The 25,847-nt window shown below is 41.1% G+C and overlaps 1 protein-coding gene across 2 annotated transcripts in view; it reads left to right on the forward strand.

The window, feature by feature from the left end:
• The window catches only part of SPATA20 (spermatogenesis associated 20), a 48,534-nt gene extending 22,895 nt beyond the window's left edge, over nucleotides 1-25,639 (forward strand). For both annotated transcript variants that reach the window (XM_063293220.1, XM_063293221.1), the window contains exons 13-16: nucleotides 2,671-2,879; nucleotides 6,310-6,509; nucleotides 7,340-7,420; nucleotides 25,356-25,639. In XM_063293220.1, coding sequence (XP_063149290.1) covers nucleotides 2,671-2,879; nucleotides 6,310-6,509; nucleotides 7,340-7,420; nucleotides 25,356-25,526 — 661 coding nt within the window. In that variant the 3' untranslated portion in view covers nucleotides 25,527-25,639. The remainder of the gene's footprint in view (nucleotides 1-2,670; nucleotides 2,880-6,309; nucleotides 6,510-7,339; nucleotides 7,421-25,355) is intronic.
• Nucleotides 25,640-25,847: the final 208 nt, after the last annotated feature.

The following is a 25,847-nucleotide window of genomic DNA, read 5'->3' on the forward strand; positions in this document are numbered from 1 at the left end:
AGGAGCAAGTGTTTTGATTAAAGGCAGGTATATAGTGGAAATGTCTAGAGCACATGCATCCCTTGTAGTTTGAATTGCTGCAGTAGGCCCATACAAAAGGTGCAGCCTTTTTTCCTTTTACTGAGCTTGGCAGCTATTTACCTGGGGAAGAATGCACTGCTGCTTACCTCTTCACAGCGGCCCAATAGATACTTTTCTGACATTGCCTAGTTCTGCAAATATTCATCTCTGGACAGGATATGCCATCTTAAATTTGGGTCTTCTCTTGACCAAACACAAATTAATTAATTAATTATAAATATGTGAATGTCAATAGAGCTAAATCAACTTATATCCCCATACCAAAAAAGGGGAACACTAAAGAATGTTCAAACTATCGAACAGTGCACTCATTTCACATGCCAGTAAGGTAATGCTCAAGATCCTGCAAGGTAGACTTCAGCAGTTCATGGAGCAAGAACTGCCAGATGTACAAACTGGGTTTAGAAAAGGTAGAGGAACTAGAGACCAAATTGCCAATATCCACTGGATAATGGAAAAAGCCAGGGAGTTTCAGAAAAACATCTATTTCTGTTTTATTGATTATTCTAAAGCCTTTGACTGTGTGGACCATAACAAATTGTGGCAGGTTCTTAGTGGTATGGGGATACCAAGTCATCTTGTCTGCCTCCTGAGGAATCTGTATAACGACCAAGTAGCAACAGTAAGAACAGACCACGGAAAAACGGACTGGTTTAAGATTGGGAAAGGAGTACGGCAGGGCTGTTTCCTTTACCCTACCTATTCAACTTGTACGCAGAACACATCATGCGACAAGCTGGGCTTGAGGAATCCAAGGCTGGAGTTAAAATCTCTGGAAGAAACATTAACAATCTCAGATATGCAGTTGATACCACTTTGATGGCTGAAAGCGAAGAGGAACTGAGGAGCCTTATGATGAAGGTGAAAGAAGAAAGTGCAAAAGCTGGCTTGCAGCTAAACCTGAAAAAAACCAAGATTATGGCAACCAGCTTGATTGATAACTGGCAAATAGAGGGAGAAAATGTAGAAGCAGTGAAAGACTTTGTATTTCTAGGTGTGAAGATTACTGCAGATGCTGACTGTAGTCAGGAAATCAGAAGACGCTTAATCCTTGGGAGAAGAGCAATGACAAATCTCGATAAAATAGTGAAGAGCAGAGACATCACACTGACAACAAAGGCCCACATAGTTAAAGCAATGGTGTTCCCCATAGTAACATATGGCTGCGAGAGCTGGACCATAAGGAAGGCTGAGAGAAGGAAGATCGATTCTTTTGAACTGTGGTGTTGGAGGAAAATTCTGAGAGTGCCTTGGACTGCAAGAAGATCAAACCAGTCCATCCTCCAGGAAATAAAGCCAGACTGCTCACTTGAGGGAATGATATTAAAGGCAAAACTGAAATACTTTGGCCACATAATGAGAAGACAGGACACCCTGGAGAAGATGTTGATGCTAGGGAGAGTGGAAGGCAAAAGGAAGAGGGGCTGACCAAGGGCAAGATGGATGGATGATATTCTAGAGGTGACGGACCCGTCCCTGGGGGAGGTGGGGGTGTTAACGACCGACAGGAAGCTCTGGCGTGGGCTGGTCCATGAAGTCACGAAGAGTCAGAAGCGACTGAACGAATAAACAACAACAAGAGAGCTAGAGGTAATCAGAAAGGGAGGGTGATTTGCCTGACTACTTTGTGCTAACAGCAGCTCTGCACCTGCTTTTTACATCTCATGTTGAACTTTGCTGAAGTTGTTAGCAAATTGAGCTGCTGGGAGAAAAGATGGAGAGAGGAGACAAAGGAGGGGAAGAGTGAAGAGGTGATATTAAAACTACATTTGCACTCACCTTTTCATGGATAAATGCTTTGCTCTCAGGTTAATCTCAGTGGTAAAGTTCTTCACCTTTGTAACATCACTTCAGAGGAGACTGAAGTACTCTTTTCCCTATTTGGTCCCCACATTTGGAGAAATACAGTATATGGTTCTCTACTTGCCTTATGCCTGAGAATATGGCAACCATTGTTTTCAAAAGGGGTTTGTTATACTATCCTTCAGTTTCCACCTAGGAAGGTAGAAAACATTATATTAAAATGGAGAACTGTCTATGCTGTCCTTTCCAAGCATCCAGGGCAAAGCAACAGTAAAAAAAAATTCTTATCTAGAAACTACTAGAGGAGATTGGTACATAAGTATTGCTGGTTAGTCTAGCAGCATTTTATAGAGTGTGGGGGGTGTAATTTTTTTATATGTGTGTATACATACACACACACGTATAAAAAAAATATACCCCCCCCCATGTATAAAATGCTGTTAGACTGTCCAGCTATACTTATGTACCAATCTCCTGTAATAGTCTCTGGTATGAGTGGCAGTAAATTCTCAGCCCAAATACTTGTACTTTCTCTTCTCCAATATGAGAATGAGAACTGAGAAAGTCAAAATCATTGCCACAAGGCAGAGGATGTCTCTGCCTGAATATTAGAGGATGTGATTTAATATTAAGTCAGAATCTTGGATCTTCTGTTGGAATAGCAGAAATGGCTGGGAGTATTTCACATACATTTCTCTGTGGTGCTCATAGTAATAATTAGACTTACTAGTGATAGCTATGAACTCCTCTTAGGAGGCTGGGTTTTTTTCCCTTTGTTTTTTGCAGTTCTGTGCCCATCCATGGATTCCTAGAAGACTATGTCTTTGTAATCCAAGCCCTCTTTGATCTATATGAAGCCTCACTGAACCCGAGCTGGTTGGAATGGGCTGTGGAGCTGCAGCATAAGCAAGATGAGCTCTTCTGGGATCCAAAAGGTTTTGCCTATTTCTCCACAGAGGCTGCCCATCCTTCCTTGCTCCTCCGCATGAAGGATGGTAAGTATTCTTTTGAGACAGGAGACTCCAGGTTCCAATGGTGATTAAATTACAATCTTCACAAAACCTGTGGTCTGGGTATTGTATTAGTGATGCAGCATGCCTAGAAAAGAATTCTACAGCAGTTATTGCAGCAAAGAAAATCAATTTACAATCAGTGAGAATTTGGACTTCCTCCTGAGCTTATTTTACACACCAGTTCCCAGGATGCTTAAAAGATGACCTTAAAGGAGAGAATCCCACTGCTTCTCAAGTTTGGATTAATGTCTAGGCCAAAGAAGGATTTCTAATTTCTTATCTGCTACCATGTACTAGATCTCAAAGTGCCCTCCTCACATCACCCCACCCTTACTTAACTTCTGGTATAGGTGCCACCAGCAGCAGAGGTGGCAAAGGATAAGCAGGGAGAAAATCAGATTTTTTATTGGCCCGTGGAAAATCCCCCACTTGTCACCACTGATATTGCTCTCCCTTTGCAGTTGAAGCTAAGTTAAGGAACACATGTGTTGGGGATTAAAGGACTGGTACAGAGGGGGGATTTTTATTTACCAACCTTTTTCCCAATATTTGTCTTTGAAAGTAAACTGGCTTGTCAAGAGAGGAATCAATCTGAAGATAACCGTGGAACTTCCCTCATCTGTAGTTGCAAAACTGGGCATGTGATAGCATAGATTTTGTTGTGCTACACTTCCAGTTCTGCAACCCATTTCATTTAATATTATGCATATCAAGGACTTGGTGCCTTCACAGGATTCAGTATGCAGTTTTCCAGCTTGTGAATCTGTTTTTTGTCTTAGGATTTCCCAAACGCTACAACAAATCTGATGTTGAGACAAAATGCATTGATGAAATTAACAGAGAGGCAGATATGTTACAGGGTAAAGACGGTGGTGAATCAAGAAGGGAAGTCTATAAGACACTGTTCTACTTGTTCAAAATAGGTAGAGAACCTGGTGTCCCCCAAATGTTCCTTTATGACAAGTCATAAAAACCTCAGTTGGAATGGCTAATGATTATGGATTATAGAAGTTGTGCTTGCAAATTACTGGAACTTCTAGATATGCATGGTTTTATATTTTATCTGTTTTAATGGATTTTTTGGTTTTGTACACCACCCAGAGTCCATTACAGTTGGATGGCTGTAACAAATTTGTAATATAATAATAATAATAATAATTACAGTGCAGATCTTCAGAGTCTCAGAAACTTGAACTGATTATTGTGCACAAGTTTTTACCTTTGTCTTTCAGATAGCAGAATTTATGAAGACATATTCTCATTGGTGTTCTTCAGCCCAAGTCATGGAGGGGGAAGGCAGCATGGCACTTCTTACATTCAACTATGTCTATTATATTCTTTTTAGGTCCATGCCTATAAATATTTTTTGCTTTGAATAGAGCATTAGCAAATAGACTTATTCTCTGGTAGATTCATATTTCTTTTCTGTTATACCGTAGAAAATCTGTGTGCTGATAACTTTCTTTTTTCAAACTACTTGATTAGATTGTGAGCTAATTCCAAGACTGAAAGTTTTGCTCTTCAGTTAAACTGGAATTTTTAATTTGTTTAATTAATTGAATAAGAATAACAATACATTTTGATTGGCACTTACCAGTATAGCATCATTTTTTTCTAGTCTTGTTAGAAATCAATTTCCACATATCCTGTGAGTTCATAGAACATTTATAAAACAAACACAGTCTCTCCAGATCCTGCAGAGTGGTGGTTCACCCTTCTATTTCTTCAGCACATGCACTTTATCTGATATTTTTTCAAATATTGCTACTGACCAAATTTTACTATACCATTTTCAGTTGGTAAATTAGCCAAATATTTCCAGTGCTGAGCAATTACAATTTAACTGCCAGAAGTTAAAAAAAAATGTAACGGGTTTCTTGCTGTTTAATCTCATATTCTATCATATATATTTGAGAGTCCTAATTTGTGTGAAAATTTAATTCTCTATTTAGTTAGAACATTCAATTCATCAAAAACTTTTTTTCCAAAAAAATTGATATATTTTATTATGTCCCCCAATGGTAGAACAATGTTCCTCTCTGTTTACAATGCCTCCAGCCTTTTGCTGGCTAAAAGCTGGAAAGTGAATATGCAAGACAGATATATGCATGGAGATCTTTTTAAGTTAACTGAAACAAGTTAAGCTTTAGTTGGCAAAGAACATAGTATGTAAGCATAGTATAATTTATTTTAGTTGTGTGATACTGTGATGGATGCTTATGAACATGGGTGACCCCTGGATGCTCTTGCAACCTGGTACCCTCCTCCCAGTGTGGACCTGCAGCCCTCAGAATTCTCCAGCATTGCCTTTGGTATGCTAGAGATGATGGAGGTATCATGTCCATTGGGAGAGTCCAGACTGAGGTGGTATGGATAGTCAGCATTCCTTTTCCAATCAGCACTGTGGTAGTCTAGCAATGTCTTGGTCTTTCTCTGTAACCAAGTGTACATGAATATGGTAGATCAGGTTAATTCTGATATGAAAATGCCAACAGGTAGTTTCTGTGTTTGTTATCACTACATGGCCATCTGCAGAGATTAATCCATGGTATCTGCTTAAGGGGGGCATCTGGTTAATCAGCAGACCCAGCTTACGCTCCAGTTTTTAGCCTTGATCGGTACAAGTGGTGGGATTTCAAGTGTGGAATATTAATGGGGTATGCAGGTACGAATAAAGCAAGCACCTCTCTTGGCACATAGTCTGAGGAAGTAGAAAAATGTATTTCTTCAGCATGCTTTTTATTGCTTATACATTTATTGCACTTTGATGCTTTTATGTTATATTAATATGTTCTTAGTAGCATTGGCTGTCATTTGTTGGTACTAAGTAGAACAGTCTGGTTGGCAGAGTGTCAGTGTATATGTAGAATATAGTACAACTTAAAGGCTCTTTGGCTATTGTCCTAGATACTCTGGTGTTACATAGGGATTGGGTGGGCTCCCTGGGAGCAGTTGGCTGACAGCAGTCAGACATGGGGGAACATACAGTTTGAAAACTAAGGCCCAGAAGCAATTATTTAACAGTTCTCTCCTATTCATATTTTTTTAAAGGATTTGGTCCTACTTAATTTAATGGGATTAAAAGGAATTGCACCTCTTAAGGCAGAGACATTGAATAACCTGACAATTGTCAAAGAACCTGACAATTTCATAAAAATGAGAAAATGAGTTTCATGAAAGTGGAATGCAAGCTTCACTCCCATTGTATACGCATGCAAATCACAATGCCCATACAAAAGGGACTGTGCCTGCATTGTGATGGCACAATGCTAATTTGTCATTTGCTTCCTCTTCCCCCCATGGTTCTGCTTTAAGGTGCAGATGATGTCAGAGCCTTAAAAAAAGCCCTTTAACTAAAAAGTGTAAATTTTCTGTGCTCAAAAAATAGCTGATTAACTGACTATTGTTATAGATCAAGATGGTGCAGAACCCAGCCCCAACTCTATTGCAGTTTCTAATCTGCTCCGGGCAGCGAGCTATACTGACCACAAGGAATGGGTGAAGAAAGCTGGGCAGATTCTAACTGTCTTCTCAGAGAGGCTTGTGAAGATTCCTGTTGTCCTCCCCGAGATGGCCCGAGCCACTGCAGCATTTCATCTGACGCTCAAACAGGTATTGTGCTGGACAGGACAAGATTTAATATGCATCATTTAGAGCAGGGTTCCCCAACCTAGTTCTTTCCAGATGAGTTGAGAGATAACTCCTGTATTCCCAGTGGTTATTGGCTAATGATTCTAGGAGCTATAGTAAAAAAAAAAAATCTGAATGGCACCAAGTTGGGGAAGGCTAATTTTTGCACTGTGTTGGAAGAACTTTTTGCACCTCAGTTTTGCAGTTATGTGTTTGGTTGTTGATTTCATGTTTTACTTGTTTTTTGTCCCTTTCTTTATGGTTATGAATGGCTACATCTGTGTTTGATGTTCTTTTATCATTGCCAGTGTAGAGCCAAGGTCATTTCTTGGCAGAGCTCACCTATAGCATTCCTGTTTCTCTTTTGAACTGCTTAAATTCTAGGATTTTAGATCTTGGATTTGCTGGTACACTTTGAATAGCCTTAGTTTAGAAAATGGGTTGAGCTGGAGCAGAAATCTCATAAGCCATAAGCAAAGCTAGAAAACTTAGAAGGTTGTCTTTAATTTCTAAGTTTTGGAGAGAGACTAAGATGAAAGAGCAAGAGGAAGAAGTTATGCCTAATATGACTGTTCTAAATAAAAGAAACTCATGAGCTTGGTTGACAAATGTCAGTGAGTTCAGTCCAGCACTCTATGTGTGCACATTGAGAATGTCCTCTTCAGTGCAGCCAGGGAGAGTGAACATTTCTCCAGAGCTTCTAAGCCCAAGTCTGCTGCATTCTGTTAGTCAGTCTCTGCTTGAGTGTTTTCTTACTGAGTTTTGCTCTTTAGGAAAGACTCAAAACATGTACTACTTTAATCTTTGAACAGGTTGTTATCTGTGGTGATCTAACAGGAGAAGATACCAGAGAGTTACTGCACTGTTACTATTCTACTTACACTCCAAACAGGGTAAGAGCCATAAGCTAGAAACTGGCTTCTCTGTTACCCCTTTTTTGGGTAGTCTGGCTTTGATGTTTTACTCTGCAACATGGGATCAGAATTTTCTGGGCTGGGGAGTAAATTACATTCATAAAATCAAGACCATCAAGGGGTGTTCTCAGGAGAACCAAATCTTTCAAGCATCACAAGAATCCTGGCTAAGTCAGGTTTGAGTACCAAATTTTTGAGGCAGTTCAAGAGGACTTATCTAAAGCAGGTACTATTCAAAGGAAAATGATAGGTTCTGCTTCTTAAATAAAAGTCAGACAGCCATCTATTAGAAATGTTACAGCTGCTTGTTGTGTTGAAGATCTACATTGAACAGGGTTCTGGACTGGAGATCAAGTTCCTTTCTTCTCTAGGATTTTATAAGATGTGAATTTCTGAAGAATAATTTCCAAAAGGTCAGTCTTTGGGGAACCAAGAGATCCTAGGAACCAGGAGATGTAAGAAAAAACAAGAGTCAGAGACTGGTTAAAAACTCGTGGGCTGATCTTTTTATATTTTCTATCTATTTCTGCACTTTCATAGTTTCTTTTTTTCTTTAGTTCTGTATTCTATCTTTTCTGTATTCTATCTCTTGTATTTTAACTATACTTTGAAAAAATTAATAAAGTTCTAATAAAAAAACAACTCTTGGGCTGATTCGCAGACATACGCATGAGCCCTAGTTCCAGTATTAGGAGGTACTGCTTATGTTACCTTAACTAATTATGGCTTTTTGTCAACCTTATTTATATTGATTGATTACTTTGCAGTGTTAGCAGGTTTCCCCCAGATTCTGGTTCAGTAGGTTGAATGCTAGATGAGGAATGGATAGGACAGCCAAGACGGCTCTTTGGATCTCCCCCCTCCCCTTTATTACTTTTCACACTTTTGTGGGGTGTATTTCAGGTCCCAGAACTTCCTTTTACCTTGTCCCTTATCCCTGTTTCTTCTAAGTTAAGACTGTCGAATCTAAGTTGGTGGAAGCTGGGCATCTAGAAATGGCAATACAGAAGTTGCTTTTTCTGTGCCTCCTCCCAGCCATTGTCTTTCTGGGGCACATAAGTCTTAACTCAGGGTTTTCACTATGTTTTCTTCATGGGAAAGTACTCATTAAAGTACAATATACTGTACCTTGCCCAGCTGTCATCCTTGGACTGCCCATGCATCTGTGTTCATAAAACTGACAGAAACTCTATCTGGAAATGTCTGTTTTCTTAGCAAATGAATGGGTTGGTTAACAGCAGGGGAAATGTTGATTGTGCAGTTTGTTTAGTTTTTCTGGAGAGAGGCTGGATGAATGTTGCAATTTAAATGGATCATATTTAAGCTTTTCATCCTAGGGGCTCTTTGATTTTACATAAATTCATGTGCTATTTTGTCATACCCGTCCTTTTGTTACTTACGTTTACCAATGTTTAGGTATCTTTTCTGTCCAAATTTTGCTTGGAAATACTTGTACTGCAGCAACCCAAAATATTCAACAGTAAGGAAATGGTTGAAAAAATTCAGTTTGGGGTGGGGATGGGCTAAGCATTGTAGCTGCCATGTATATCTTTTAATTGACCCTTGCAGAAAGAGCTTTACTTGGTGTTTGTAAGGGTGTAGATCAGCAGCAGGGATGGGACCTGGCTTGTCTGATCCAGACAGTCACACGTTGCTGGTTACCTTATTTAAAAGAATTTGTTATGAAGATTTCAAGGTAAAAGTGAATGAGATACATGCCATAGAATTTGGGGAATGGGGGAAAAGGATTGTAGTTTCTTGGCTTGGGAGAGAGAGCTATGCTGCTGGAAATAAAGGACCTGTCTGAAAGCAGCTTTCACTAACAGTGCTCCCCTAACTCCTCTGGCAATTGTTGCATTTGCTAGGGTACGTCCAGCCTTCTTCTTACTGGCAACTTGCTTTTTGGAGAATATATCCCATTGAATAAAACAGAGAGAGAGAGAAGAGGGGATATTAGTAGCTTTGTGCATCTGGCATAGGAATACCTCTGAAAGTGAGAGGCTAGGAGTCCAGAAACAAGCTACAGAAATTTGTAAACCTGCCCCTAATATATTGATCCATCTCTTAATGCTCATTTCTCAAAGATGGTGCCCTCTTTATTCTGAAAGCACCAACTGAGGAAGTCTGGAGTAGTGTAGTGTGGACACATTAGGTTGCTTGCATCAGGTTCTCTGGTCTCCAATTTCCATTTGGACATATTCTGATACCCTTATATGGACACATACTTTGACTCCTTTCTGGATGCTTCCTTCACTGTATTTTCAGAATGCAAGAAGGGCAATAATAAAGGGAGAAGTCTTAAAATGTGGTGGTACTTGCTAAACAGTAGGCCTTCTCAGCAGCTGTCTCTGTTCTCATACCAGACATCTAACATCAACTGGTTAAATCAATTCTTTTTGAAGGATTTGGTTTGATCTGCTCCTTGGGACACATCATATCATGATGTATGCTTCCGGGTCCAATTCAAGGTGCTGGTTATCACCTTTAAAGCCCTACATGGCACGGGTCCAGGTTACCTGAGGGACCGTCTCCTCCCCATCACATCAACCCATCCCTCCCGGTCATGCAGAGAGGGCATGCTGCGGACCCCGTCTGCAAGAGAATTCCATCTGGCGGGGTCCAGGAGGCGGGCCTTCTCTGCAACAGCCCCTGCCCTTTGGAATATCCTTCCCCCGGAAGTGAGATTGGCTCCCTCCCTCCTGGACTTTAGGAAACAGCTAAAGACCTGGTTCTGTTATCATGCCTGGGGCGGGAGAGAGAGTAGCCATTCCTGAGGATGGTTAGTTTCTTGGAAGGACCCTGCTCTGCCTGCAAATCATAAAGAACTTCCAGCCATTGAGGATTTTATTATAATTATTTTATTATGTATTATAGTGTTTTACAGTAAACTGCCCAGAGTCCCTTTTGGGAGATGGGCGGTGATCAATTTGATTGATTGATAAATAAATATCATCTCATCTCTCAAGCTATCCTGTCTCAAAAGGTTGAGAAGATGAATGGGAATAAGCCAAAAAAAAAAGAAGTAATGTGTGAGTGTGTGTGTGAGAGAGAGCAGGTTGGAGGAAGGGGGAGAAAGAGAAAGGAGTGTGTGGAGGGGTAAGTAACGTAAGAGTTACTCAAGAATTGTCCAGCACCACCAAAGATATTTGCTACAGTAGGTGCTCTTTCAGTGAATGTTTAGTCTACAAGCATCTGTTGGATGAAGAAGTAAGTATCTGACATCTTCTGGACCTGCTCCTGCAGGAGACTGTCCTCATTGTGCTTCTCATTGCCCATGTGTCTTTCTGCTTCACCTCTTCTCATGTCTTCTCATAAATTATTTGAGAAGGACTTAAAGCCAGTGACCCATTTTCCAAGTGTTGAAAGCACCATATTAGCAGTGGGAAGCCAAGTCTGCCTGTGCCAGTGTTAATAACCTACTCTTTCCTCAAGAGCTGTATCAGCTTTTTGTTCTGTACAACCTTTATATGTTCTGGGAGAAGCCCCCAGATGAACCAGGGAGAAGGGAGCGTGATCAAATCAAACAGCCTGGAAATTAAGTTCCATTCTCACAGTTTAATTCAATGTCCTCTTAACTGCAACAAAGAGCTTTGGAAGGAAAGCTTTGCCTGACAGGGAGAAACGTTCACTGGAAAGACGTATACAGGCTTGATTAGAAATTTGGGGGATGTGGAATGAGAGGCTAGGGTTAGGTAGTTGCCTATAACTTTTTCCCTATTTATCTGTGAATAAAGAGAGGAAAGGGGATGCTAAGTCCTTTGGGAGGATGTTATGTGAATGCCTGGAGCTTTTAGACTCACAATTCCACCAGCCACCATCAGCTTCTTGCATGCATTTGTGACAAGTTGCCACCACCTGCTGGTCATTCAGGGGAGCAGCAACAGCTTTGCTAACAAGAAATCTCAGGCTATGGGCTTACCAAAAGATACCAAAAAGATAGGGTCAGTCCTTCTCTTTAACAATAGGGAACTAACATGGGAATTTCACAGGTTGGCGAGTACTGATACGGGAGTCTCTGCTGAACTGCCCAATTAACACGTGTAGCATTAGAAGCAAGATTGCATAGGGAATATGTCCATAATAAACTGGGACTGTTCAAATCCTTTGAAAGAAGCCAAATCGTTCTCTAGGCTCATAGCTGTTTTGAAAGCTGCTCCTGCTGTCTTCGCATGTGTGTGCAAGAATAGCTACATTTAGATATTCACTGTATCTCTCATACCTTTCTGTCCTTGTAAACTGTACTTGCTCCTACCACATCTATACTGTATACCAATACATAGCCTTTTGTTCTTTGAACTTAGCTTTCTTTTTCAGGGTCTTATCAACTCTATTCAGCTATGATTTTTGGTTTTTCCTTTCCTTTCAGTCCATGGACTCTTCCTATATTTGTTTGCAATTTGATCTTCTTTCATTCTCTGTAGCATTAAACCACCTCAATATACTTCCATACTGGTCACTCATTTTTGAATTTGGTCCATTTACTTCTCATTCTTGACCCAATCTCTTCCTGTTTTACCATACCCATTTCTTAACTAATCACTTTCCATTGTATTCAACCTACTTTTATACCCAGCTCTCAATTCTATATAACAAAGTGGGCAGAAGCATACTCTCAAACACAGTCATCTTTGCTTGTCAAAAGATGTATTCCTCACCACAGACTAACCACATTTTACTAGCATTTGCACAAAATAAGATTTTTCTACCTTTAGTAAACATCCTACCAAGGAATATTTTTGCCATTTATGTGTAACTTGCAGCCACTCACTTCATTTTCCCTATGAAACCCAATTACTCTGGTTTTTGATACTTTAATTTTTAGATCCATATTTCTTGTTGCATCCAATAGTCTATTGTTCGCTGCAAATCCCCTGGGTTCTTAGCCAACCACACAGCATTGTCTCAATATAAAAGCACACCTGCATTACACAGGGATCGCATTAAGATCCCTCTGTAAAACACCTACAATGTCACCACAAGTATTCCTTATACTTTTATCCATAGGTATATTAAACAACCAAGATTGCATATGGTTCTTATTTACTGCTTGTGTTGAATCATTTGCTAATTCTTATGCATGTTTCACTTGAGTAAAATTTTTGCCCTTCACATAAAACTTTCTGTAATTCAAGCCTATTCACTATGTCATGTGTTTCTCCTTCATCAACAAACATGGAATCAACGTTCTTTCTCACATTCATATATCTCTTAGTAACCTGGTGAAAAACCAAAATATGGTCTGCACATCCTCTGTTTGGCATAAACCCATAAAGCAGCACTGCATTTCTTGTCATTGGCACTTCTTACACTCTTTCAGTCAGAATTCTGTCAGGCACCTTCCTAAGCACCTTCATGAAATAATTCCCCAGATCAAAGTTGTACAGCCATTCTACAGATACATGCTCTCATAGTTTAACATTTCTCCAGTTACGGTATCTATATATTCAGCCTTACTGGTTTTGAACATTCTCACAGCATGTATGACTTTCCTTCCAGTTCTTCTGGCACTCTTACATTTATAGCATTCATTTCAGTTCTGCTCTTTGACATATCACTATCATTCTCATACGAATTTCTAAACTTCTCCTTTAGCATTCCTTCATTTAGGTTCCATCCTAAATTGTTTCATCATTTATATTTCTAATTCTATTCTCTTTTCTGGAAGCTCCTGATTCAGTCTTCTTCATTCACTCCCAAAATTTATTTCTATCAAAATTGCTTTGCATTTTCTCTGCCTCTTCTACTCTTATTTGTTCCTTCCTCTGTTTGACTATATTCCTTCACCTATCCTTTTCTCTAAATACACAATATATAAATCTCTTTTTTTTTGTAACAGTCATGCTTTTATTTGCATTTTTTTCTCATCCACTCTTTTTAATCATTCCATCAAGGGTCTTTTTCATATTTCCCATTTGCATAACTTTATGCACTTTTGTTATATTTTGCAGTGTAACATCTTCATTCTCTTCCAAGCAGATTCAGCATTATCTTTCCTTATGTCTACTTTTCATTCGTTTTGCTATGAGATGATTTTATTTTTTAATACTTTCTCATAAACAACTTGTACTTTCTCTTCTTGGAATAATTCTACACTCACTCTAGATTATTTCACTTCCCTTTTATTTCATGACAAATTTCCAAGATCCATTTTTGACAGTACTAAAAATTATCTGTCCCACATTCAGAATCTCTAATTATCCTTGTATCTTTCACCATTTCTCTCCATTTTTCATCATAAACAATCAAAGCAATCATCCTTTTAAATTTTGTCTTTTGTCCAGTGTATACATGTTCGTTTAGTCGCTTCTGACTCTTCGTGACTTCATGGACAGCCCACGCCAGAGCTTCTTGTCGGTCAACACCCCCAGCTCCCCCAGGGACGGGTCCGTCACCTCTAGAATATCATCCATCCATCTTGCCCTTGGTCGGCCCCTCTTCCTTTTGCCTTCCACTCTCCCTAGCATCAGCAAATTCTCCAGGGTGTCCTGTCTTCTCATGATGTGGCCGAAGTATTTCAGTTTTGCCTTTAATATCATTCCCTCAAGTGAGCATGAATAGTGTTAGACTAAAACCATATACATGAATAGTGTTAGGCTAAAACCATGTAATAAAAACAGAGTTTCTCTGAGTAAATACCTAACAGCGATCATTCTCATTTTTTCTTGGATTTCTTTTGGTATACTCTCTCATCTCATTCTCACCCATCCATTTATGTCACATAACAAAATGTCTTTTTCCCTCAGATTCGTTCAAAATATTGCAGTTTTTCCCCACACTCATTGTTTTTTTAAATTATCCCCAGTAACCAGAGTTTAACATGCACCTGTCTCCAACCTATGAATATTTATTTTCATAGGTATTCACAACATTGCAGATGATACACATTTCATACTTACATATTAGACCTTTTATACACAGTTAAATGTAGATCCTCACTTTCTTGTTTACCATGGTCTTCACCAGATGAGTCAATAAGTATGGACTCCACTGCCCATCAAGCTTTCATATAATACTTTTTTAGGAAGATAAGAAAAAACTACTATATTACCAGCCATATGTAGCCATGGCACATACAGCTATCCCTCCTAACAGTGTTCTGATATCCTCACATTAAAATTATAGGTGAATATACTGTAAGTATAACAAAAAACAGAAATAATGCTAAATCTTACCAGAAATCAGGAGAGGGGATTGGAACAAAACAAGAATTTGTGTGTTGGAGTGTGTGATCTGTTGAAGCTTATCTGTATCTACAATGGGCTACACATATTCTATCTAAGCATAACCAGTAGTAGTGTTCAGTCTGTAGAGAAATCAAATGGAAGTCTTAGCCTGAGGCTAGGAATTCACATGAAATAAGATAGAGAGGGTGGTATTTGTTAACTAGTCTGGGAAAAACTATCCTCCTAAACTGCTCCATGGCCTTTTGCAAAAGGCATATCTTAATTTTCTTTGCAACTTCTCTTTCCTATTCATTGATCCTCCTTCCTGTAGGTGATGAAATAGCTTTAACTCATTTTATTTTGGAGATGAGATTGCTGCTCAGACAAGCCAAATGACAGGGTTTTAAAAGAATGTACTATTGTCTCACTTGAAACCACTCTTTATTCCATAGCAGCAAAGTGCTGGTAGCTAAAGCTCTTGGGGTGAATATAATGAATTTGGTCATCAGTAATTAATTTCTCCTGGAAAAACATAATAACGATACCCTTGAAGTGGAAAGAAAACAGTAACACAAGAAACCAGCTTTACTTCAGATATACATGCTTAAAGAGATACTATGGCCATGTTCTAACTTGCCCCTTCCCACAGCACAAACATACCTTGGCAACCTCTTTTTTCTACTGTGGCTCCACAATGTTGCTTCCATCTCATTCCCAGGCCACGAGTAAGACAAACTTAAATTGTCCTCAGCTGTAGCTAAAGTAGAATTCTCCTCCTTGCTCCCATGCCTCGAAGTATATAAAACCTCTTAAGGTTGGTCACTCATTACTCTGGAAGGAAATCAGGTGCCTGTAGTGAATAGAGGCAGGATTGGGATCAACACTGGGGCAGCAAATTAATGTTGCTATAGTTTTCTGTCCACTTAAGAATAGTTAGATAGCATTTCAGCTCAGCAGTGGCAAAAGGCTCTAAATTTGGAAGACGGTTGCTTTTTGTCCTGAGGCAAAATCTCCTCAAGGATTAGTTGCTGCTTTTCTACTGCAAGCTGGGACCAGGGGGAGGAGTTGGTTATCGGTCTTTTTCCATTCTTCCCTCCCTCACACAAGTAGGCCCTGATTTGTAGTTGAAGAAGCTGTGGCCAAGCTTTCAAGATACTGAAGATTTAATGTGTCCTTCATGGAATCACCAGAAGTGCTGACCAGGGGTACAGCTAATGTTAATGTAGAAAGCATGGACAGTCATGTTTTTGATATTTCCTGGAGAAAATGTTTGGGAGTTTAAGTTATGTTGATGTGATTCTCAGGAATGCAAAATAATACAGAATCCCTTAAAAAAAGCTCAGATATCAAAATAATAACAATAACAATAATTTGAGTGCCTGCATACTTTAAAATAGCTATATCCGTCCACCATACATACTGATTTGCATGGTGTGTTGGAATCCCTTCTAACTAACTGACTTGATATGCCCTCATTGTTCTGGAAACTACTTTTAAAAAATGGGGGAATGAGTAGGATGAGTGATTCTTTTAAAAGTTTTCTTCACCATATTTTCCCTATATTTTCCATTTCAAATGCAGACAGGGGGTAGGCTTTGCTGACTCAGAGGGGATGGTATGACAGCTTTAAATGTCTATTAGATTAGAAATGTATTCCCAAGGACCACAGACTATTACTTTTAGGAATACTGCAGAGATCTTTGATGCTATGTGCATCTGCCCATGTGGTGAATTTTAGGAGTTGTGTCTTGGAACATTTTTCAAATCATGAGTATTTCTGTCCTTTGGAATAGTTCCACTGATCGTGGCTGGCCACGGGTCTTCCTGACAGAAGGACTTGAACAGCTCTTCCAAATTTCCTGTTCTCCTGTGTTTCCTTGTGCCTCTCAGCTCATACCTCCTTTCCAGCAGGTGCCTACCACTTAGCCTTGAGATGCAACTGCCTGCCTTCTTTTTATTGGAATATAGCTCCTCAACTGAACAGTCTTGCAAAATAGATTTGTATCATTCCTTCACTGTTCTTATCAGTGTCGTTTCCCCTTTCCATCACGGTCTCATTTGCCCTCAGTGCGGTTTAATCCTGTTAACTGCTATGGTAGCCCATCAGTAAATATCACAGGTCTCTGATATGATGATCCTCTGGACACGCAAGAACAGAATAGCTCAACACAAAGGCGGTTGGATGAAATATCACTGTGTTAGTAAATGAGGCCAAGGAGGCCAAATAAAGAAAAGAGCAATGAGGGGAAGCAACAGTGAAGGAAAGAAAAAGATGTTGAACAATCTGAATATTCTGGATAAAGGTTAGCTGCACTGTGTGTGCACCTTCAAAGACAAATATCAAAAATAGAGAAAAATCCAACACGGCTCCAATTTAAGCATGATACATCCCTTCCCCTATAAACTTACAGGATCTCCCCAAGGCAAATAGCAAGGTGGCACATCACTCTGTTCTGACAGAGAATCAAAGAGCAGTGTGGATAAACAGTGCATGATTTGGGGATTGAGAGTTTGCTTTCTGGTTTATTATTCCCTGCCCTCTTAATGGCCAAAGGATAATTATAAAGGATTTCATTATCTCTTCTGTCCACTGAGTGCTAATCTTCTGGTTTTCCTTTATCCTGCCTGACCAAAAAGACCTCAGGGAGGTTGTAAAAAAAACCCAACACCAAATTAATGAATTTCAGATTGGACATGAATTGGTAATTAATCACTCCCAGAATTCAAGATAAGGCCAACAAAAAAGAATGGTAAGGAAAGAAGTAAGAAACAAAAAACATCATATATAGGTATGTCCTGAAGAAGGCCTGAATGTATTAAGTTGATTGCCTGGCAAAGAAAGTGCCCAGTAGGAAGATTCTTAGTATTTCCGGGTAAAATAAGTGGGCTGTGTCAGGAGGCTAGTGTCAGGGTCAGCCTCACTCTGAATAAGACATGGACTCACTTAATAGGGATTAAGGATTTCCGGTTTATTGAAACGGTTCAGACAGAAAGAAAAACGGGAACGGGGGTGCGGTGGTGAGGTGCCCTGTATATACCCTCTTGCGGGGTCCCATGCTCCTCCACCCTTCATTGTCCCCAATCCCCCTTGATGGGTTTCTTGATGGCTGTGTGGGCGTTTTCCCGGTGGCTGTCCTTGTCCTCTTGGGTCAGGTGTGTCCTCCAGGGCACCAGGTGCGGCTTATCGCTGCTTATCTGAAGTCCTTCTATTCAGCTGCATATGATTCCATGGGTGTGGGTGCTTTGGGTGCTTGGTTTAAGCGCTGATTTAATTATCTCCTTCCTCTCTCTCTTAATGATCATGATCCACGTTGTGAGGCTCTTTGTGCCTTGCAACGGGGTCATGACAGCTAGGAGTTTTTGGAAGTGAAACTGTGAGGATTTGTCTTCCACTGAAAGGAACAAATGACATGGATAGGGTCAGGGGCTGGACTGTCAATCTGGGAAAAAAATAAGCAAGCAAGCAAGCAAAGAGTAAGGCTAGGAAGTCTATAGACAAAAGAAAAGACAAAAGCAGCCAAGCTTATAAAGGGAATATTTGGGACATCTCACTGAGGTGGCAACACACCCCATTCTGGCACAGAATCAAAGTAAAAATTCAGAAAAATCCAAAGTGTGTTGTTGAATGGGCAAATATGGTTGTGATATTTTACCTTACAGTTCTCAAAAAAGTGCAACAAATTAGATGTATGGTAGATACTGGGGGTAAATAGAAAACACGTGGCTATATTTGAGATAGGGTGGTAAAGAAGAGCTTATTCAAACAGCTAATAAATAGATTAGCTATGACTATATTGATCTTATTTGGAATGATATATGTCTGTTTGCTGCTTTCCCTTACTTTCCTGTAATATGTTTGTGTATGTGTATGAGAGAGCAGTAGTCTTTCTCCTCCAATTGTGGTTGAATTTCAATTCACATGGTTGAAACCCAAATATGTGAAATGAACCTGGTTGGAGAAAGCTGTACTAAGAGATGTTACCCTTGCTTTTGTGATCTAATATGTTATCTCTAGTTTTGTATACCGCCCAGTGTCCCCTGGAGTTGGGCAGCCAATAAACTTAAATAAATAGATAAATAGTTTATCCCTTGTGATCTTTCCTGTTCCTTCTTCTGTTATAAACTAGCCAGTGGAGGAGGGAAGCCCTATGTATTTTAATAAATGCTTGGTGTATTTTTCTATCATTTTTTATTACAACAAGGCTACTTCTGTTCTACACCTTGAACAAAGGTAGATGATACTCAGTCTTGACAAGTTTCATGCCAGTGCTCTTTCCATTAGCTTCCAGGACCCGGGAGAGCTAATAATAATTTCTGTATTGTAAAAATTAATTAGTGCTGCAGTCATTCATTTCTCAGGCATGATTAGGGGTGACCTAATGACTCTGTAGCAGGAGCTACTGCAGCTTTGGACTGGCCAAGAAAACATTCCAGAGGCCCCAGTTTGAACTGTGGAGGGAAAGATGAGGGACATTTTTCATAGGTGTGTTGAATGAGAGAAGATGGAGAAAAGGAGGCCCTTGTCAGAATGGAGTCTAACACGCCCTGAGGTTAAGGTCTGCATAACAGAAATAGCATTTAGAGAAGCAATCAGGTATAGTTCAGTTACAGTGCATGTATAATTAAACCAACAAAATGAGTGGGAAAGAAGGAAGGAGGAAAACATAGAGGCATTTACAATTTAAATGTCCCTGTGGAGAAAGGTGCAGGTTTTGAGCAGGCTGGGAACGTAGGTACATACCTAAGAAAAAGCCATTAAAAAGCCAAGTATAATTACACACAATGGACAACAAGCAGGAGGAGTTAGAATTCCCAAGAGCTGACCAGTTTTTGTCTGAAAGCAAGGCAAAACGTAAGATCTGATACTAGATTGGTACAGAGGCTGTAGAACTCAGACACTGTGCTATTAACCAGGATTGTCTTACCATATATCTCCTGTTCAAAGAGAATAAAGAACTTTTGGGAATGCCCTTCACATCTGCAGGAAGAAGGGTCAGCTTGCAATGCTGATTCCTCCAGTGCAAAGGAGCAATTTTCCAAAATGAGGTGGATAGTGCCACACATGTAACAGAGTATGCCTTGACCCTCTTGTAGAGGTGACTTCCCTAGTTGCCCCGGTGCCTTATATGGATCAGTAAAATATTTTCATATGTGTTTAGACAAAGTTGAGCTGGCATCCTTCTACCCCAAAAACAAGATTCAAATTTTTTGCAGAATGTTAGCTTGTCAACTTCGGAATAAGGAATAATCTGTTCTGTGTCATATCTTCTCCTGAAGATGAACTGAATCAGGATAGGAAGCCTATCAAAAAAATGACTTGTCTATGGGAATGAATAATATTCAAGGCAGCAGAGAACCTTACGAAGTTGCGAGTTTGAAGACGACATGGCAATTCTGATCTCCCATCAGTGGAATTAAAATAGGAAAATATGGTTGACTTGTTTACATAGTAAAGTTATTTCGTTATTAAGAGGCTGTTATTTCTGACTTGTTCTAAATAAAAAGGTCTTCCTGGGCTTTAATAATGCATTGAATTTGTCAAGCTTTGCTTTCTCTGTATAGTTTCATTTTGGTGGATTAACTACGAAAGAAGTTGAATTGATGTAGAAATGAGAGACCTCTTCCATCAGAAAACCAGGCCCTGAATTTCTTTGTCAAAATAAGCAAATGCATCAAGATTGGTTTTTACCTGTTTCTTTAAGGGATGAGTAAAGCAGAAGAGAGAAGCCTGTCTCCACTAGTACACACTTATTTACAGAAAACCAGGATTAATAGACACTCCAGCTTTATAGGGACATACCTGGTATCTAATTGGCTGTGAACCATCTTCATTAATAATTATTGACACTCTTGCCTTTTCTGATAGGCTTCTGAAACAAAAGCAATATGATGGGAGACAAAGACCTTTTTGAAATAATGTGAATATTTGTCATGATCACCGTTGCGATGTTCGCTCCATCGTAACGGTTCGCATGCCAGAGTGTTGATGCGTGTTCCTGGCTGGGAGGGTGCTGCTGATAAACCTTGTACGGGGAGATGTGTGGGGCTGTGCCAGGAAGGAATATGTTTGGATTATCTCTTAAATGTCAAGGTCTTTTTGCCCGTCGATCAGCAGAGCTCGTTAGGAGCACCTGGGAATGTGGGATTGTTCTGTATGCAAAGGGGGGGGTCGTTGTTGGAAACGGAGCTATTTAGTTTGAGTTTAGGCGTGCTTTTCTCATTCTGCACCTTATTCTAAATAAAACCAGACCTTCAACTTAGATTTGGAGTCTGAGCATTTTATTTGAGTAGGGCAATCGTTACATAAAGCTGAGAATCATTCCACGAACAAACCTCGCTAGTCTCTACCAAGAAATTTTCTTGAGAAGAAGTTAGCGATGGCAGAATTGGGGAAGGAGTCAACGGGGTTTGGTGAGGCAACCAGACAGCTCTTGGAGACGGCGTTCCCAAGCAGGGACTCGAGCCCCCTCCCATCCCACCCCGCACCCCATTCTAGAGATCCAAGCTCCAGCCCGGAGGAGAGGGAACCGACGGATGATGGGCTTGCTGAACACCAACAGTTCCTGTGGGATGCCCTGGCGGACCCCCGGCTGGGGACGTCTCGCACCACATGGAAACTACGATGCCCACAGACTCCCGAAAGAGAGTCCACAAAAGTGTCAGGGAGTCAGCAACCTGAAGTGCCGGGGCTGGAGGACTCCACCACGCCAGATAGGATCAGAGTCCTTGAGTCCAAAATCGAATCCATGGAGTACATGCTACACTCCCTTTCAACTGCAGTGAGTGACCTGGTAAAGGTCGTTACTGGTCCGGGGGCAGCAGGGGGTCCCAGCATTCCACCAACTCCATCGCCGGCTCTGAGGGGAAGGGGCCGGCCACGGAACTTTTCCCCGGCTCTCCGTGGTTCCACTCCGGTGGTAGTTACCCCGGCTCGTCCACCAGTTGGGGCACCTCCGAGCGGCGGGGTAGCTAAGGACTTTTCAGTGAAGTTTGATGGCGACCCCACAAACTTGTCATTCTTCCTTACCAACGCGACGAATTTATATGCAACAATATGGACATTGTTTTACCTCAGAAGGGGCTCAAATCACGGCCATTGCCACAAAACTGAAGGGCAGAGCTGCTGACTGGTATGTACAGTTATCCGAATCAAGAGCCCCAGCGCTGGCTGCCTTCAATACCTTTCTAGCTGCTTTGAAACGGTATTTTGAGGATCCCCTTGCTAAGGAAAGGGCTAAGGATGCCCTAAAGGAACTGGTTCAGGGACAAAAGTTGGTGGCTGATTATGCCCTAGAATTCAAAGTTTTGGCAGGGAAAGTTCCCAAATGGTCGGAGGCTACCTTGATCGACAGATTTAAGGATGGCCTCAATCGGGAGGTGTTGCGGTGGGCGCTGTGCGGAGACGATCCAGACTCACTGCATGATTGGATCTGTCTGGCCGGGAAGGCTGAGCGTGCCCAGCGCACCTTTATGCAAGCTACGAAGGGAGACAAGCAGCCTTCCAGTGGGAAGGGGCCGAGGATGCAGTCTGACTCCAGCTGGGCTGAGGAAAGGCAACGCTGTTTCGCCTGGGGCCAGTGCATCAAGTGTGGCAAACCAGGTCACCGCGCAGCGGAATGTCAAAAAGCTAAGACGGCGGATCGCCCCTCTAAACCAACCCAAAAGATACCACAAAAGGCACCTAACCCTCCTCGCCAGCTGGCGGGAGCATTGGCAACCGCGGATGAAGATGATGTATATTTTACAGGAGACGCTTTGGCCGCACTGGAGCAGCCGGCGGGAAACGCCTTCCACCTGCCTTAAACAGCGCCGCCGGGCAGGTGGTGGAGAATGGGCGCGATACCAACATGGTGAGTGCTGATTGCCCCATCCTAGCTGTAAAGATCCAGTTGGCCTGGCGATCTAAGACTGTCGACGTCTGGGCTTTGGTCGATTCAGGGTGTTCCAGATGTTTAATCCATCCCGACCTGGTCGCTGCTTTGGACTTGCCCTGCTTCCCTCTCCCAAAACCGCTGGTTTTTCAGCAGCTCGATGGTTCCACGGCGGGAGGGGGTCTGGCCACCCAGTTTACTGGGGAGGTTACGTTGCGTATGGGCACGCACATCGAACTGATCCAGTTCATAGTTACCCCAGTGGGCAATCCTTTGGTTGTTTTGGGGATTCCCTGGCTAACCGGGCACAACCCATACATTAATTGGAAAACCCGTACTCTAACGTTTGAGGATGGGTTCTACCAGGCTCCCGTTGTGGGAAGATCCCTCACTTTGGCTGCGGGGAGGGCTGAAATTGTTGACACTCGAGCTCCCGCTCTCCCCATGGAGGGACTGCCGGCAAGGTACTCTGACTTTGCTGACGTCTTCGGGGAGGAAGAGGCTGACCAGTTACCCCCCCATTGCAAGACTGACTGTGCCATTGAGCTTCTTCCAGACATTCCCTTGCCCAAGCCGAAGATTTATCCTATGACCAAGAAGGAACTAGAGGCGTTACAAGTCTGAGCATTTTATTTGAGTAGGGCAATCATTAACAATATTCTTGTGGGAAGTGCTAGATATTCCAGAGAATGGACTGGGAAAAGCCATGCAAATATTTCTGATGTTTTGTTTCTCTTCTATTCTGTAACAGAGTCCTTCTGTCCTTCATAATAATTCCCTCACGCTATCAGTGAATGCCATCATGCTACCCACTGATGTTAACATTAGTAAGAAAGGCCCAACACATTATGTAGTTGATTCCTTTAGTTGGAAACCATGCTTGTCATGTACTGCTCACTTCTTTTTATTACTGAATGGAAGGAAGGAACTTTCCAGTGGGAATGACTGAGTGTGGAAGAGCTCTGTTGGCCAGGCCATTCCTTCAGGAGAATGTTCCTATGAAGACCTATTCTGTCTGTGGTTTATGTCAGCCTCATTCTTTGGACAGAGAAGTCCCACAAGATTAGTATTTATCTTCTGATGTTAGCTTAATATTCAGCTCCTCACATAATCTTGCAGCAATTCAATGTTCAGGGGAGCAGCACAGGGATAGGCTGCTAGCTCAGACTTCAGATCCTACTTACGGGAAGTTGGCATGCTATGAAAGTGATTAATGCAGTTTGAGTTCAATTAGAGTGATGTTTTTGAAGACTGCTGAGCAAGTGGGGGTGGCAACAGCATGGTTATGTTGATTACAGATTAGTTGTGGCACAGATGGATTAGAAGCGGAGCAGGCGGCAGGGAATCAGGAGCAAGAACACCAACTCCCTCCACCAAACTTCAGCACTGCTCAGAGCCCCAGATCACAAGTGTCAGGAGTTGTGAAGAGAGAAACTGACTTGAATAAGTCATAGTGACACATTTCCTTAGTGTTGAACCAGGAGAATACTATGGGCTTGTGTAGAGAGCTGGGCTATCCGATTGTTTCAGAGGCTGTGATTTATAGTTGGTTAATCTGAGTCACAATTCAGTTTGACAGCATTAGAGTTCCTGAACACCTGAGGTGGGAGCCAGCTGATGTACTTTGTATCTTGCTAAAATCAAGCTGTTACACCTTAGCTCAGTCTGTCCAGAATGTGATAGGGACTATTGTATTATTTTCAAAACATGTTCCCTTGCAATGAAAACAGAACATAGGAAGAAGCTGGTGATTGTTCCAAAAGCTCTCTTTGTGCATTGTCTGAATCTTATGACTGGAAAGGTTCTGGATCTAGTTGAAATGCCTGCATAGTGAGACAGATTTCTCAATCACAAACAATCCTATCACGAGCTATTTAGTTTTAAAATATTGCCCTTTTTTGGAGATTCCATATGTTGTTGCCAACCCATTGCCTTCATTATTTTTTATGGTCCTGACTTTTTTGAGCAACGTATTTTTATATTTTTCAGTGTAAAATTCGATCACAATACCAGGCTTAAGCATGCAGCTAAAACATTACTGAGTCTTTTTAGAAGTCCTGAGTCTTTGATTAGAAGCTTTCTCCTTGTAGTTTCTATCATTAATATCTTTCTTTTGAGCATACACACATCCACACTAATAAAGTACCTCATTGCCAGTTGCTGTTTTCTGCAGGGAATGATGGGCTTAAATGACTGATGTACTGTCCTTTTTAATTATGAAATAGGTCTATGCTGCAATTAAAAAACAGTGAGGAGAAACCATCTTTCTCTGAACAGGAAGCAACAGCTGATGCCATGAATAGGGTATTATTAGGAGTTGCAAAAGGAAGCTTCTAACTAAAGTTGCAGATGAGCTTTTTTCCCCTTTAAATTGGATTTACTTTAGAATAAATATGAAAGGAAAATTATTGGATAATGTGTTGCTATATTAAATGAAGTTTTAAAAAATTATTTCTACTTTATTATGGGGAAACATTGCTTCAGTAATGCTATATAGGGTCTTAACCTGAAGGCACCCTAAGTTAATTGATAGTATGAAGAGTACAGTGAGTGATGAGAGAGATGTGTCATTCCAGAGGTGCCAGGAAAAAGAAAGGAGCAGAGAGAACACCTGGGAGAGCAACCAGGTCTTGAGCATTTGCTGGGTCAGGGCCAATCTAATCTTGGGTGGTAGGATGGCCCATAAAAGCAACAAGTTTTCCATGTACCTGCGGATATGGGAGGGAAAAATCAGCAATTACTTTGACCTTGAATTTTGTAAGGTTTTACTCAGTGTTAATCAGATCCATAATGCTTGGGGAGGAGCAGATGGTATTATAACCATGATCTTAGCCTCTGATCTTATTCAACTTGCTAAGCAGTGTGATAAAATTGTTTCAGGTGCTGATTCTTGCTGATGGGGATACAACAGGATTCCTGTACCATCAGCTTGGTTTCCTCTCCTCTCTGGAAAAGAAAGATGGAAAAGCCACTGCTTATGTCTGTGAAAACTTTACCTGCTCGCTGCCTGTCACCTCCAGCCAAGAGCTACGCTGCATGCTGCTGCCCTAAGCTGCTACCCCTGGTAGCCCTTGCATTGTAATAGATCTGGGAAGAAAAAGGTCAACATTGGCAGCATGGATCTCACAATAAAATCACCTTCAGAACAACCCAGCTGTGGCCAATTTAGCTTTCCTCTCTCCTGTTTTAATAGCGTCCTCCTCCATATCCCAGGGAAATGCACACTCAGTTGTCCTGAAATGTATTTATTACTTGGGGACAAAGCAATTTGTCTTAAGAGGACTTGTTACTTGCATCTTCAAGACCCTGAGCACTGCAGTTTAATTTAAAATGAGACAGGAGTTTGATTTCTATATAATTTCAGTTCTTGCT

The sequence above is a fragment of the Candoia aspera genome, chromosome 2, assembly GCF_035149785.1.
Source record: "Candoia aspera isolate rCanAsp1 chromosome 2, rCanAsp1.hap2, whole genome shotgun sequence".
Classification (NCBI taxonomy): Eukaryota; Metazoa; Chordata; class Lepidosauria; order Squamata; family Boidae; genus Candoia; species Candoia aspera.